Source organism: Aspergillus fumigatus, chromosome 2, assembly GCF_000002655.1.
Source record: "Aspergillus fumigatus Af293 chromosome 2, whole genome shotgun sequence".
Classification (NCBI taxonomy): Eukaryota; Fungi; Ascomycota; class Eurotiomycetes; order Eurotiales; family Aspergillaceae; genus Aspergillus; species Aspergillus fumigatus.
In genome coordinates, this window is record NC_007195.1 from 2,675,370 (window position 1) to 2,690,330 (window position 14,961).

The following is a 14,961-nucleotide window of genomic DNA, read 5'->3' on the forward strand; positions in this document are numbered from 1 at the left end:
CCTGTATATATTCCCCGCTAGAGGTGTATCAACGTCTGCAGAGCACTGATCCCAAAAGAGCCTTCTTAGATCGGATATGCAGGGTCTATTTGGACAACTCGAATTTGACGTGCATAAATTTATACATTAATTCTCAAAGGGGCACCATGAAGAACGAGATCTATTACTCGTCATACAAGGAATTAACCAATTAAGAATAGCGGCCTTAGGCGATAAGGCTGTTACCCAAGTTAGTCAGCCAGTGGTAGCCAAGACTTGAGATCAAGTTGGAAACCATCAACAGGGGAGAGTATAGTCCCTTCTGAGTACTCTTCAATCCTTTGTAGCAACACTATGATGCCGTTATTCTGATACCTACCTACATCGGATCTCTGCTGATCTGAATAGCTTGCGGTACGATCTTGTTTCACTCCTGGAACGTGACCGCGGCGCACTCATCCCCTCCCTTCGAACACCTCATTCTCCGAACAGCGCCTCATTCTGATCTGAAGTCCGTCACCGGCCTTTGTTAACAAGACGCCTGTGTCGGCATTATCCATACAGTCTTTTGATACACCTCCTTCGAGCTCAATGCGGTCCTTCATCCTTTGTTTCCTGCGTGATAGGTGATACGCACTCTACCACTTGCGACTAGATGGAGACCTATGGCGTCCGGATATAATTCAGGTTTCTCCGGAACGTCGATCCAGCACCGTGACCTGGGTGATGGACGGTCGTATGCCAGCCAGGAAGATGGATCCGCAAATGGCAGCTGGGCCGAGACCGCGTCAAGACCTGGGAGGAATGGTCGCTCACAGTCTGGAAACAGTGCAAATATCCGCCCTCGGGGAGGCTCTGGAGGCTCTCTAGCGCCTTCCATCGGGGGTCCTGGTAGCTTCAGCTCAGAGCTTAAGAGCATGACTACGTCGCGGAGTGTGACACCCCGACCAGATGGTGCCTACAGACGACGAGGAAGCAGCAATGTTGAGTTGGACGAATTGTCGAGCACCGAGGAGCGCCAGGCTGCGATTCGCGACAAGATTGCCAAAGAGATGAAGATCAAAACGGGAACCGAGAACATGCTTGAGGCACTTCTAGCCAAGGACCCGAAACATACCAAAGATCAGCGGCTGAGGGTGGAATCCGAACTGAGTTCGTCCAATCGCAAGCTTGCGGAACTACACCATGAGCTCGAGGAGGAATTACTACGTGCGCAGGCGCCGTCAACTCCTCCGCGGAATCGCTTTTCGATGTCCTTTTTTCGGGGTAGTCCCAGGCGGTCGCCCTCCCGGAACAACGATCTCACACTTGACGATGATCGATTGGAAGAAGCCGAGGCGGAGATGGAGTCGCCTACTTACGTCCTTGGGGAAACATTACAGGCGCTTGAGATCGAAGGGATGGCGCCAGATTACTATGTCGAACGTGCCAACAGTCTGGTCGAACTCTTTAGACGTCACCCAACCCTAAAATACGACCTTGCATGGTCCGTTTTCGGCTTGCGCGTTCAAGTCATGCTCTTAAGTGACAGCAAAGAAGTCGTAGCGGCTGGCTACCGCTTGACTCGATATGCCATAGCTGATAGAAATTCACTTCAAATCATCCGGTCCCTGCACACTGATGAGCTGGTGATACTATCTCTAGTCAAGGAGAGCAAAGCTAGCATTGAGCGCGAACAGGCATTGAAGTTCGTCCGAGCTTTTCTAGATGTGAAAGACGGCGTACACGAAATCTCGCGAGCTGTTGTGCGAACAATCGTCTCCATAGCTGAACATCATGAGGACCGTCTTCGAAACATATCAATCATGACTCTCGCTGAAATCTTGGTCAAGGATCCGGAGCTGATCGCCTATGCTGGAGGATTTGCAACTTTGCACGATGCTTTAGCGGAGGGGACTTTTGGCGCATCGGAAAGTCTAATTGCGAGCTTCCTGCATGTTCTCGATACACCACACAGCAGAAAACACCTGCGAGGAGGATGTGAACTAGAGGCCGTGCTCGCGCCATTTACTGACTCCCTTTCGGACTCGATTCATAATGGACGATTGAAATCGTCTGCCAAAGCCATTTCCGCAATGCTTAAAACATGGCCAGGGTTGATAATCCTTGCAAGACATGAAGCCAAACCCCTTCAATCCCTCCTAGAATCGCTTCACTACCCAGATCCACAGGCAAGAGATCTCATTATGGAACTACTCTTTGATGCCCTCAGAATTAAACCACCTTCTTGGTCATCCTCCTTTCTCGCTGGCCGCCGACTCACCACATATGGCAGAGTTGCTAACCTCAGATCCGAGTCCGACGCAAAACCAGTTCGCGCATTTTACGACAGCAATGATGATAGATTTGATTTGACGGCGCATTTTTCGACATTGATTCTCGCGACGCTGATTGATGCCGGACTTTCCCAGGTATGCTTCTCGTGAATCTTTCTCCTTCCGTACATACTCTAACCAGGAACAGTCTCTTTCAGATCTTATCGAGGAAGAAACTGATCAGTCACTCAGGCGGAAAGCTACACTGCTTCTGACAGAGGTGTTAAAGTTGGCACATCATTCCCTACCTCAACGTATCAGCGCGAAACTCCAAGTTCTTCCACATTTACTCCCACCAGCCGTCAAATTTGATGTTGAGAACCACGACGTGTGCAGCTCAACCATATATCAAATAGAGAGCATAAACCGAACTTTAGCTCGCTCGGTAGGCTATTCCAATGGACCAGGGCGTTATAACGTCGATGTGGACATTTCTGCTTCACTTCTGTCTGGCGACCAAGGCAAAGATCGACTGAGTCCCGCCATGGATGAGACGCAATTCCGCAATGCGATATTGGAGACAAATGTCCTGAATACTGTCAATTACATTAAATGGAAGTGGGACCTGATACATCGTATTGTCGAAGGGCCCCTAACAAACCCGAAGAGACTAGACGAGGCCATAAAGGGCTCAAAGTTTATGAAACGGCTCATAGGATTCTATCGACCTTTCAAATACAGATTCTCTATGGTTCCCAACACCAAGCCCAATCAGCGCTATATTCGGACTGGATGCGCGTTGATGCGCACTCTAGTCCAAGTCCCTGAGGGAACTAAGTATCTGGCGGAAAACAAATTCCTAAGGCAGGTCGCTGAATGTCTCGCACAAGTCGACCGCATGAGCGGACTGACCTCCTCCTCGCCACTTTTTTCGCGAGAGCAGATGGCTACCACGTTGAGCGGAGGATACTTTGCCATGTTAGGAACGCTAAGCGGCGACCCCAACGGCCTTGCTATGATGGAGCGATGGCACATGCTCAACATGTTCTACCATATAATTGAACTTCGGGATCGGGACGATCTGATACAAACCCTTTTGGGTAACCTCGACTATAGTCAAGAAAGTCATTTGAGAGTTCTGCTGTCTAAAGCTCTCACTACTGGTTCTAAAGATATTCGCATATTCGCGACGAAGCTGCTGCGGAAGTATGCAGTTGGAAATGCGCATCTTTCCGCGCAAGGGGGACTGGGTAGAGCGGACTGGGTTGTTAAGCTGTTGGTAACTCAGCTGTATGATCCTGATGTTTCGGTATGTCAGATTGCCGTCAAGATACTTGAGGAAGCGTGCAACCATCGAGACTACCTTGAATATGTTGTCAAATGCCGGCCTTCGCTCGATCACCTCGGTGAAATCGGAGCACCTTTACTTTTGCGATTTTTATCGACATCAGTTGGCTATCATTACTTGGACGGCCTCGACTACATCACGCAAGAAATGGATGATTGGTTCTTAGGGCGGAACGACGCCTACGTTGGTCTCGTGGAAGCTGCGCTTTCTAGAGCCTACGTTGATCAACCCCGCAGGGGGAGCTTTGCGCCTGAGGATTTCGTGGATTTGCAGGACGTTGGAGTTGTACCGCCCCATTTCTACAGAGAACTTGCGAGGACGAAAGAGGGATGTCGACTTCTGGAACAATCGGGCCACTTCAGTGAATTCGCTTGGACCATTAGAGATTTTCGATTGGACGAAGAAGATACCGAGGCGCTTCTCAAAGTCAAGGGCTGCCTCTGGGCTGTCGGCAACGTTGGTTCCATGGAATTGGGAGCACCGTTTCTCGAGACGGACATCGTCCAACAGATTGTGAAGATTGCCGAAAGTGCTGAAGTCTTGACAATGAGGGGCACTGCTTTCTTTGTCCTTGGCTTAATTTCTCGCAGTCGACATGGCTTGAAAGTACTCCGGGAAGCTGGCTGGGACTCCGCAGTCGACCAGAAAGGGGACTCGATCGGGCTGAGTTTGCCTACGGACTTTAAAAAGCTGTTCTTGGTAGGTAACACATTAGCAGTTACGGCGTCCAAAGTATACTGAACTTTGATTACAGGTCGATTTCCCTTCTCATTCTCGACCGGTTGAAGCCAAACGCATGTCTCATGAGAAATTCAAGGCGGCCACGACCGATCCAGATCCTACCAATCAGAAGATTTTGAAACTCATAGTCGACATGGGCAATACAGTTCTATCCAAAAGAGCAGCCTCAGATCTTCATAAGTATGTCGATCAAGTGTTCAAAATCACCGTTATCTCGGATAGAAAATATGCTGACTTACGTGAATCTGTAGCATTAAAGCGAAGGATCCGGAACGATTTCGCCAACCTCACCTGTTCCGCAAAACTCTCAGCATCCTCGAGGGTCATCACTACCGACTACCGGCACGACGTTTCGCCCTTGATCTGTTTGACAAGAGTATAATGCGACGTATCGTGCTGGAAGAGGACTTAGACACTGATTCCGAGACGGCCTCTTCGCAAGAATCCGATTGATGGACTGTTTCATGGCTGGGCCACCCGTTTTGGGCCTTTGTAACCTTTTCCTCATCCTACGTTAAAACCATCATCGTTACATATCTCTTTCTTCCCCTCCTCTCATTGACTGTGAATGACGATGATGGTTACGAACCGCCCTATTGCATTCCTGATTTCAAGGTCAGGCATTCTACGCGAAATGCTACGTTTTCTTCCAGAGTACCCCCTTCTGTCTTGGTATGGCGTTCAGGCATGTCCAGTCATGAGCAATGAAAGATGTCACCATGTTATGTTCTCTTATACTCTTGTGACTTCGCCGGATTCTCCCATCTGCTTGAGACCAGACTCCAGAACAACTGATGAGAAGGGATTCGACGGGCGCAGACTTGATAAAGGTCTCACCTATACCCTTGGCTTCGAGCTCCTCGTCTGCTCACGAAGCGTCTCACAAGAAACTCTGTACATACAAATACACTTTTTATCCTTTTTGCAGCATATCCACATGAAAGAGCTACTACTGATACTTCTGCGGTCGTGCTTCTGAAAGCTTTTCAGCGCAGTATGATGTAGCTTACCCTTCGATATCAGATTGGTTGGAACCAAGAGTAGGTGGAGCGACTAAACCTCGGGATGGCCAAGACCATATGCCTCCCCAGTCCTTTAGCACCCCAATTAACATTGATCTACCACAAGCTAGTCATCTATCACCTCGTGTCATCTACTCCAGCAATTTATACTGAAGATAGTGAAGTATTCAATACTACTTGCACCTTAAATATTCGTTACACTCGCGTATCCTGACCATCAAGTACCAATGGAACATGACCGAGTGACCTTTTCTCCACACTCTCCACACGAGGGGGATTGCACTTCCGTCAGCGCCGTGCCCCCGATTCTCGACAACGTCACGACCTCTCAGCCCATTCTAGCGCATTCTCTCATACGTTTGATTCAATGCTCGCACTGTTTGCGGCCTCTCCGCTCGCCGCTCAGGCTGCCGTGTGGGAATACTTTCTGCCGAGCTTGTCTTCCCCCGCTTTATGAGCGTAAAGGAATCACATATCCGGCAGACGAGGGACGAAAGCAAGGCTTCAGGTGCTACTGGAGAGGGAAGAATAACTGTCATGGGCAGCATTGTGTGGGCGACTGTGGAGTCGATGTATTACTGAGCAGGCTCGTGGACGTCTTTGACGAAGTTCTCGCGCATACTGCGGCATCGTCGAACACGAGCAATGAGGGGGAAGATGGGCTTCGGATAACCTGGAAGGACTTTAAGGGCCAGGAGCCAACGCATAACTGTGCAAACATTGGTCCCGATGTATTGAGGGGAGTGTACAACTTGGTGAAGCAGGGACGATTCGACTGCGATGCGACGGAGATCATATACGAGAGAGCTCTCGAAGACTGCTCTGGAGATGTTGACCAATCAAGTGCACTATTTGAGCGATTGAAAGATTCCATCCGGAATGAGTTGGACTGTCAAGTCTGTTACTCGCTAATCACAGACCCATTGACCACACCCTGTGGCCACACGTTCTGCCGCGGCTGCGTTGTAACGATTTTAGATCATAGTGATCTCTGTCCTATCTGCCGGCGCAAATTGAACATGTCTTCGACCATAAATTCCGAGCCTGTCAATAAGAGGATTTCCGACCTTACAGAGCTGTTTTTCTCGGAACAGATCGCTTCACAGAGGCAGAGTCTGGCTGAGGAGCAGTCTGATCCAGATGCTGGAACCGTTCTACCCTTGTTCGTCAATTCTCTATCATTTCCAAGTATGCCGACTTTTTTGCGTATTTTCGAACCTCGCTACTGCCTCATGATACGAAGAGTCATGGAGAGTCGAGAGCGCAAGTTCGGAATGGTCATGTACAATCGCCTAGGACGACCGCAAGGACAACTAGGAGCAACCCAATTCATGCAATATGGCGTAGTTCTTAGGGTCGAGCGCTTTGAGCCCCTTCCTGGCGGCAGAAGCTTGATTTTTGCCATGGGTGTATCGCGCTTCAAAGTTATCAAATCTCACATCGTGGATGGCTACCACGTTGGCCAAATACAGCGGGTTGACGATATTCCTATCGCAGAAGAGGAGAATTTGGAATCGTGGGAGACGTCGACCATCCCACATCGTTCAACAGAAGCCCGGCCATCCCAACAGCCACTGGACTCCATGTCAACGCAAGAACTGTTTCAGTTGGGACTGGACTTTGTACGAAAGCGGCGGGGCGAAGGAGCCAGATGGCTGCACCCCCGTGTTTTGATGGCCTACGGAGATATTCCTTCAGATCCAGCGCAGTTCCCCTGGTGGCTTGCCTGTGTTTTCCCAGTATCCGAAGAGGAAAAGTACGCGCTTCTGTCAGCAACAAGTGTCAGGGAGCGGCTGAAGATCACCGCACAGTGGGCTAGAAAGGCAGAGGCCCGGGAGAGGTATGTTCTCAAGTGCCATTAGCAGTTCTCAGTCAATTTTCTAGAAATCACTTTATACTCACTTTGACACCTTTTTGGTCAGGTCGACTCCACAATCCTTCGCCTCTCTCTTATGACTAGCCGTCCCACTTCTCGTCTTCGGTCTCATCCCCTTGGCTCTTGGTCCAATAACATCGTCCACGTCAGTGCGATCTGCAGGTGTTCTCACCTCTTTTTCTCCCCTCTCCTTCTCTGTTTCTGTGTCATTTGGTTCCGCCAGCCCTGCTACATACGAAAGCAACCAACGGCGGACTGCACGGCAAGACGGTGAACCATATCTGTCACAAACCCTCGTCATTGGCATTTTCCTTGCCACCTTTCTCTTTCAGGTTGCCGCCAATTTCGGCCAGGTAATGAGAATTAGACGAAGGGAAGCAGTGAATACCAGACCAAACATAGAGGAACAACCGGAGCCTCCAGGAGCTCCACAAAGGCCACAGGAGGATGACGAGAGAGAGCCTCAGACCCAGACAGCAGATAACGAGTAGAACCTCTGATAGAAAATCTCCTCGCCTGAATGTGCATGCAGGAGAAACTCTGAGATTACAACACATGCCACATTCTTCAATCGCTGGTATATATACACTTTACCGATGACCTAAGCAAGAAGCAACGCGAGGCTCGGTCTCAAATCCATTCCCATCTTGGCTGAAAATGGGCTTGTCTGATGATTATCAACGCATCCTGCACTCTGTGCGTAGCGGTCAGCTAGTGCAAACCAGACGTCGTCATAACGTGAGGCCGCTTTAAGATACTGTTCCATTAGCAGTTCACAGGAATAACAGATCGCTCATCATGCTAGCCGAATCTCACAGCAGCTAAATATGGTCGTGCTAATTTTCCATATCCGAACGATTCGCTCTCTGAAAAGTCTGTTTATCTTTATACGTCAACTGCGGACATTTCTCAAACCTCTAGATGGCTCACTACCGCTTTCTTTCTTGGATCTAGGTTGCAGGAAGATCAAATCAGCTGTCGTGTTGATTTGTACACTGCTTGTACAGAACACTGCAAATGAGCTTTGTGGCTGGTGCTACGTAGTTGGATATGCAATCAGAGCAAGCAAGCGCCTTGCATCCGCTCACCGGTTGTGCATCGCCGCCAATGGGAAGAGTTGACAGATCATAGGGATGGTGGAACTTGCTTTTCATTGATGCGAAGTGCTACGAACCATCCTTTACTTGACCTTGTCCTTTTTTTTGGAGATATCAGTTGGTCTGATTGCGAAGCGCCACTAGACAGTGTGTGTCTGAAAAAGTGAGTGTTGGGTCACACAGCGCATATTCGACGTTCGAAAAGAGAGAGAACCACATAGCAGATTGACACTCAGATCTGGCCTACCTCAGAGTACATCGATGAGCTCTGTATAGTACGTAAATACACATGATGATGGGTAGTCTCATAGGTTAGCAATGGCCATCGATGTATTCACCTTGGAGTTCTGTTTCACCAAAACAATTGCGGGAGATAAGTATGGCAATAGGTTCAATCTGTTCAAGCTGCCTAAGATTAGAGGGAGAGGAGAGAATAGAAGTATACCTTGGAAACGACTAAATCAGCAATTCCCTTGATCATCTGGCCGATCGCTCCTGCAAAGTCAACGTGGGGTTATTGAATGATTGCGATATGCCTGTTCCCAAAGACGAGGAGATTACCTTGTCTTTCCCTTTTATCACCTTGTCTCTGCCTAAAATCTTTTCTACCTTACTTTATTTCTGATTTGGGCGAGACCATCTACATATTAAGGTAGATGCCAGTTTTTAGTTCACTGGTTTGCTTCTTTCCCCTTCCTTCTCTTTACTCCAATATCAGCTAATTCTGGTACCTACTAGATACAATGTCTTCAATCGTCTCATATGGAGGCCTTTATTCTAGGTCCTTTGCTCAGAAGTAAGTACTCATGCTCCATTTTGTCATTCATCTCTGCTAGCATGACTTAAGAATCAGAAAGCGAAAATAACAGTACTGATGCTTCTGACAGAACTGAAGTTGTGAGTTCCTATCTTCTACGCGAGCATTCCTTACCCCGGCTCATTCTCGAGTGACTCTTGACCAGCGAACTTTACCTCCAAATACCAGCCTGCTCGGCGCAGATTATGTTACTATTCTGAAATCAGAATACCAGCAGCTGGTAAGATAGAGAGCCATCGTCCAGCTACTTTTCAGCAGATTTGCTAATGAATCTAGTTGCAAGCATCGAATCATCTCAGTGAGTGAACATATCCTACGCTGATTGACGGATCAGAAGGCCATATTGTAAGCCCATATACTCATCTAATCACCATACAGAGAAGTTGAAAGACTCTCTTTTGGGTGGGGGTCTATCTCAAAAAACTCTTGATGTATGATTACATACCAAGTCACACAACCATATGTGGTTGCTGACCACTCTCTCCTTCAGATCTTGGTTTACGGAGCGAATCTTCCGTCCCTGTCCCCCAAAGTCTCTGGGGAGCTCTATGAGCAGCAGGATTATGATGGACTCGAGATACGCCCTGTCACTCAATTCAAGAGCTCCAACAATCATGGAAATGCCTCTTGTGAGGTCGGCGAGAACTATGAGGACGATCCTGAAGATGATGGCATAGTTTCTCCAAACAGTGACGAAAAGGATGATTTTGACGAGTCGAGAAGCGCGGATTCTGAATCTTCCCCGGCAGGTCAACGCACAGTCTTCATTCGCGGCTTACCGGACCGGGCCACACATCAAGATGTCGTTGATGCAGTGAGAGGCGGTGCTCTGCTGCACCTTTACCTTCGGGCTCGGGATCACGCCGCTTACGTCTCGTTTGTTGAACCAGCTGCCGCTGCCGAATTCCTGCAGCATGCAAAAACTCTTGGCTGTCATATTTCCGGGAAGCGTGTAAGAAAGCCTATCGAAACCGTTGCACATGTACTTGTATTGAACCACTCCTCATCTTCATAGGTCGAGGTCTCATGGAATGACCGGCAATTCTACCTTCCCCCATACGTCGGATCGAAGATCAGGAACGGCGCAACTCGAAATCTAGTGATCCACAATGTGAATTCAAATATCACTGAATCAATTATCCGGAGGGACCTTGACCATATCCACAACCTGATTGTTATCACTGTGAAATTCAAGCAAGGCAATGCATACATCTCCACCAACTCCGTTCACAATGCACTATTTGCTCGGTCGTGCATGATGTCTCGAGGCGCTTACAGGGGTATGCGCATTGGGTTTTACCCTGACGAATGCGCAGGCTTACTCTCCAAACTTCCCTCTGGCCCAAAAAGAGAAGTGCAACCAAGTTCAATTAGGTCATTGTCAGCTTCAAATCGGTTTCGACTTCTTTCCCTTGATGGCTCTGGAGACGATGACGCTGAAAACCAAGAGACCCTACCTGGCGCATTGGGCACCCAATATTTAAACAGTAGTATTAACATTGTGGCGAGTAGAGTCTCAGGCTAACCCTTGGTGGCTGCTCTGGCATGGTTATTCCGAAGATAGATGCATGCTCAAATCAAAGAGCGTTAATCTCTCCCATGCATTCCCCCTGATAATGTTGCCTTGCATGAGACTATCTCGACTATTTCTAAATATCGTACGGCAGGTGGAGCTTCTTCCAATGGGTCTCGTGCATATCAAGTGAACGGGAAATACAGAAATTCCTTAGTGATGTAGGAACGCGCGGCACGGTTTGAGCAAGACCGCCTCTGGTAGGCGGATGTCATCCATTGCTCAATGCTAAGCATCCATAAAGTATGGCTTTTGCCGTGTCCTTCAGCATCCAATGCTTTCTACATGTGTATGCGACGGGGGGTTCCCGATTCGGCATATACTGCGAGACAAAGTGCAATAATCTCTAGCAAATTGTAGATTTAGGTGATCAACGATCATAGGCAGAACGGTGTTTGAATTTCCGCGTCTTGTTAGGGTAGAAAGTCATCAAGACAACTGCGCCTTTCCTGAGTCAGTCCTGGTCACCGTATATCCGAAAATTGCATTTCTTTCTTGGCCCAGACCCATATAGATAGAAAGATGACCCAAACAGACAACGCAGGATAACATCCGCAACGATCATCTCTGTTTAAGGACAGATGGATGACAAACAAAAAAAAATGGGTAATATTTCAGATTCCTGGCCTATACTAAATCATCCGAGACAGAGCCAGTAACCCACTCCACTGCCACAACCAAATTCGAACCTTCTTCGATTGCCCAGTGGGATTGCTCCATAATCTCCGCCCCAGTACACCATGAGAGAAACACAACACCATTCTGCGCTTTTTTCGTGGCTTTTTGTTTGGCGGGGTCGTTTAACGGTAGGATTTCTGGTACCTGGCACGGGCACCGCGACCACCGAACTTCTTGGGCTCCGTACGACGGTTGTCGGCGACGAGCAGTGTGCGGTCGTACTGAACAAAGGCCTGCTTCAGCTGGTTCTTGGAGTGCTCATCGACGTACTTCTGGTAGTAGGCGACGATGGACTTGGCGATGGCCTGGCGGATGGCGTAGATCTGGGAGGTGTGACCACCACCGGAGACACGGACACGGATGTCGACACCGGCGAACTTGTCAGCGCCGACGATCAGGAGAGGCTCGTAGACCTATTTGCATTGTCGTCAGATTTCTGTTTTTCCTTTGTGTCGTTTTCCTTCGCATCTATGCGACATCTTCGGTTGGGTTTTGTAGTCGTACCTTGAAGCGGAGGATCTCAGGCTGGACCAAGCTGAGAGGCTGGCCGTTGACCTTGATGAGACCCTTGCCTTGCTGTTGATAAAACAATTCTCAGCATTTGTTCTGTTGTTTGTTTCCATGCGAACGTAGAGGCAAATCCCGTATTGTCCTCCAAATCAACCATTGTCTTGCACGTTCCGGACGGTATTCCATCTCGATAATATCACGCAGGTTGCCATTGGGACGACATCATAGGGAAATGGGGAAAAAATCTCCTCATACCTTGCAGTGGGCGACAGCGGTGGCTATACAGATAACTCCCAGTTAGTTATCACGTTCTTCAAATCGGCGTCCCTGTCTCCTTTTGGAAAAAAACAATGCTTACCCGTCTTCTTCTTGCCGAAGCATTGCACACTCGGGACGGAAGCCATGATGTGTAGAATGGCCCTTGTCGGTGTCGAGAAGGAGTGTGCCGGAGGGTGGGTTCGAAGGGGGGTTGGAAAGTTGTCGTCGTCGCAGGGCTGTATTTCTCGCGGCGTTCGATTCGAGATGGGCAGAATCCGTGCGGACAAACTCGCTTAGTGCGCCGCGCTAGTGCCGTTCTAGGGCTTGTCGGGGGGCTACAATCACGTGATCATAAAGTCTGCGTCAGTCAGCGGCGGAGTTTGGAGTCTGGACGGTAGGGAGCAGACTCAGCGGAGGTTTTCCCGGAAGCTTGGAATCTGGAACTTGGGAATCAGCCATCCGGGGACTTCGTTATAAATCAGTTCTGATTGTTCAATCAATTTGTTCTGATTTTGAGTTTCGCCCCGGTCCATCTCGTTAAGGAGAGCAGTTCAAGATGTCGCAAACCATCGGAAAGGTGTGGTAGCCCGCTCTGTTTTTGCAGTTCCATTTCTGCCATCTGGTCTAACATCTATATGTATAGACACGTCTCGCCTACTCTCGCACATGGCACTATATCGACGTCGGCTCTGATCCGCGCTCGCTTGGTCGCCTGGCTTCCTCCATCGCCCTGTTCCTCATGGGCAAGCACAAGCCCATCTACGACCCTTCAACAGACTGCGGTGACTATGTTGTCGCGGTAGGCTGCAGTGACCTGCGAACCACGGGAAAGAAGCGCTTCCAGAAGAAGTACTACACGCACACCACGCGGCCCGGTAGCCTACGAAGCATGACAATGGACCAGATGTTTGAGAAATGGGGCGGTGGTGAGGTTCTCCGGAGGGCCGTTCGGGGGATGTTGCCCAAGAACCGGCTTCGGGATAAGAGGTTGGCTCGGTTGAAGAGTGAGTCTTTGGGTCTTTGCTGTTCGAATGTACTACGCAAAGTGAGACTGTTGCTGACTTGAACAGCCTTCGAGGGTCTGGCTCATCCTTACAAGGAGAATATCGTAAAGTTCGGTAACAAGTCGGTTATTGGCAATTTGCCGGAGGTGCAACAGGCCTTCAAGAAGCCTGAGGCTGAGGCCAAGCAGTCTGCATAAATGGTGCTTGGTCAAGGGGGACGAAATCGAACAAAAGTGAAATCATCTCTCACCTCAGATGCGACGCCATCTGCTTCTGTAACTCTATTTTTGCTGTGCTATTTTAGGGCCGATTTACCAGCGCATGGGTGGGAGTTTTGTGACTTATTTGTTTTCTTTCATTCTCAGAATCTCCTCTATTCAGTCGTTCCCAACAGTTTCCTCCTACATGTTCGGTGCTTCTGTACTATACGCAAGTGAAGGATGGATGATGCTAGATGAAATACCCTATTCCCAGAGATTATGTACAGCTATGCCTTGGCTAACTCCCGTGACAAATCATGAAATGCACTCCTTTGACTGAGACGCTCTCAAAGCTTGGGTTTGGATGAGCGGCCCACAGTGCACTTGATCAATCCGTTGGGATTTGTCTGAGGCGCGTACACCTCCGCATCCTTGCCGAGGTTCTTGAGGCCCTTGTGCCAGCTGAGGTCTGCAGACATACAACGTTAGCTATTCGAATGGAGTCGGAGGAAGCATCGTCAATACTCACCGACTTCAAAGTAGTGCTTGTTGGGCAGAGAATACTCGACAGTCTCAATGAAGGGCTCAATCGCCAGAATTTGCTCGGACATCTTGTACATAGTAGCTTGCACACTAGCACTGTTGTCCTGGGCAAAAGTCTTGAGGGTGATCTCCCGGGCCGCAGACCAGGCGGCATCGAACTTGGGAATATTTGCGCGGACTTCGCCAAGGTCGCTAAAGCGCTTCCACTGCCACGAGGCATCGACATCTGTGCTCAGGATACGATCCCAGGTCTCCTTGAGGGTGGTGTACTCGTCGCGCAGGAAGCCGTGAAACTGCGAGCCGGTGCTCTTGAGAACGGTAAGGCCAGTGATTGAGGACTTGATGTCGATGCCGGCGCCCTCGGTCACGTCCACCTGAACGTTGCGGGTTTCCTCGCTGTCGCGGACGAAGGAATGGGGGTGGGGCTTGCCGTCAATGTTCATGCGCGTCCAGCGGTGGGTGATGATGTGAGCGTGCGCGGCGTGGATGTGCTTGTATTTCTGGATGAAGTGGGTTCCCAGGATGGAGCCGAAGAGCTCTGGGGGAGTGACGGGGTGCTGCTTGGCCAGGATGTAGATGGTGTTCTTGATCGAGTCGGTAGCGACAATGACGCTGTTGTCGGCCTTGGTGTAGCTGTTGTAGGCCTCCAATTAGTACTTTTTGTCTGACTCTGTGCCCTTAACTCCGACTCACGAAGTCTCAATCTCTCCCTCCAACAGCACACAGATGGTCATCTCCACCACCGTCTGCACACCGGTCTTCTCGTCCCGATGGACCTTGTAAACACGGACATTGTCCTTTCCGTAGCGAGCAGCAGTGACAGGGGCCGACATTTTGATCAGTGAAATGAGCTGAGTAGCCGTAGTTGTCTAGAAAGAAGTGTAGTCGGAGTGTCGGGGTAAATAGTCCTGCGGGGAAGCTCAAGAACGATAAGGAATCTGGGGGTAATGCTCAAGCCAAAGGTCACAATCTAGCAATCCGGGTGAAGGAGGAGGAAAAGACTGATACTACAATGCAACCAGGCGACCCAAAAGCTTTTAAGTCCGGTCATGAAGGGACA

The 14,961-nt window shown here is 49.4% G+C and overlaps 6 protein-coding genes across 6 annotated transcripts; 4 read left to right on the top strand and 2 right to left on the bottom strand.

Moving 5' to 3' along the window:
* Positions 1-268: 268 nt before the first annotated feature.
* Positions 269-5,332, top strand: AFUA_2G10460 (putative cytosolic regulator Pianissimo). Its single transcript, XM_750286.2, has 4 exons — positions 269-2,390; positions 2,443-4,281; positions 4,337-4,503; positions 4,575-5,332. The coding sequence occupies exons 1-4, from the start codon at positions 645-647 to the stop codon at positions 4,774-4,776; spliced, it is 3,954 nt and encodes a 1,317-aa protein (XP_755379.1). The 5' UTR covers positions 269-644; the 3' UTR covers positions 4,777-5,332.
* Positions 5,333-5,430: 98 nt separating this feature from the next.
* On the top strand, positions 5,431-8,680 carry AFUA_2G10470 (uncharacterized protein). The gene is made up of 2 exons (XM_077804150.1): positions 5,431-7,185; positions 7,268-8,680. Exons 1-2 carry the CDS (start codon positions 5,573-5,575, stop codon positions 7,299-7,301), a joined length of 1,647 nt encoding a protein of 548 aa, XP_077660313.1. The 5' UTR covers positions 5,431-5,572; the 3' UTR covers positions 7,302-8,680.
* A 233-nt stretch (positions 8,681-8,913) lies between these two features.
* Positions 8,914-10,745, top strand: AFUA_2G10480 (RNA-binding protein). The gene is made up of 8 exons (XM_077804151.1): positions 8,914-8,995; positions 9,057-9,114; positions 9,206-9,215; positions 9,281-9,355; positions 9,412-9,433; positions 9,514-9,566; positions 9,626-10,087; positions 10,151-10,745. The coding sequence occupies exons 2-8, from the start codon at positions 9,062-9,064 to the stop codon at positions 10,658-10,660; spliced, it is 1,185 nt and encodes a 394-aa protein (XP_077660314.1). The 5' UTR covers positions 8,914-8,995; positions 9,057-9,061; the 3' UTR covers positions 10,661-10,745.
* Positions 10,746-11,005: 260 nt separating this feature from the next.
* AFUA_2G10500 (40S ribosomal protein uS9) lies at positions 11,006-12,523 on the bottom strand. Its single transcript, XM_750290.2, has 4 exons — positions 12,255-12,523; positions 12,152-12,174; positions 11,891-11,962; positions 11,006-11,799 (listed from the first exon to the last, which is right to left on the bottom strand). The coding sequence occupies exons 1-4, from the start codon at positions 12,298-12,300 to the stop codon at positions 11,509-11,511; spliced, it is 432 nt and encodes a 143-aa protein (XP_755383.1). The 5' UTR covers positions 12,301-12,523; the 3' UTR covers positions 11,006-11,508.
* Positions 12,524-12,710: 187 nt separating this feature from the next.
* On the top strand, positions 12,711-13,355 carry AFUA_2G10510 (mitochondrial 54S ribosomal protein uL13m; the record flags this gene model as incomplete). The annotated part of the gene is made up of 3 exons (XM_750291.1): positions 12,711-12,731; positions 12,798-13,158; positions 13,225-13,355. The coding sequence occupies 3 exons, from the start codon at positions 12,711-12,713 to the stop codon at positions 13,353-13,355; spliced, it is 513 nt and encodes a 170-aa protein (XP_755384.1).
* Positions 13,356-13,705: 350 nt separating this feature from the next.
* On the bottom strand, positions 13,706-14,734 carry uaZ (urate oxidase; the record flags this gene model as incomplete). The annotated part of the gene is made up of 3 exons (XM_750292.1): positions 13,706-13,827; positions 13,888-14,534; positions 14,595-14,734. 3 exons carry the CDS (start codon positions 14,732-14,734, stop codon positions 13,706-13,708), a joined length of 909 nt encoding a protein of 302 aa, XP_755385.1.
* Positions 14,735-14,961: the final 227 nt, after the last annotated feature.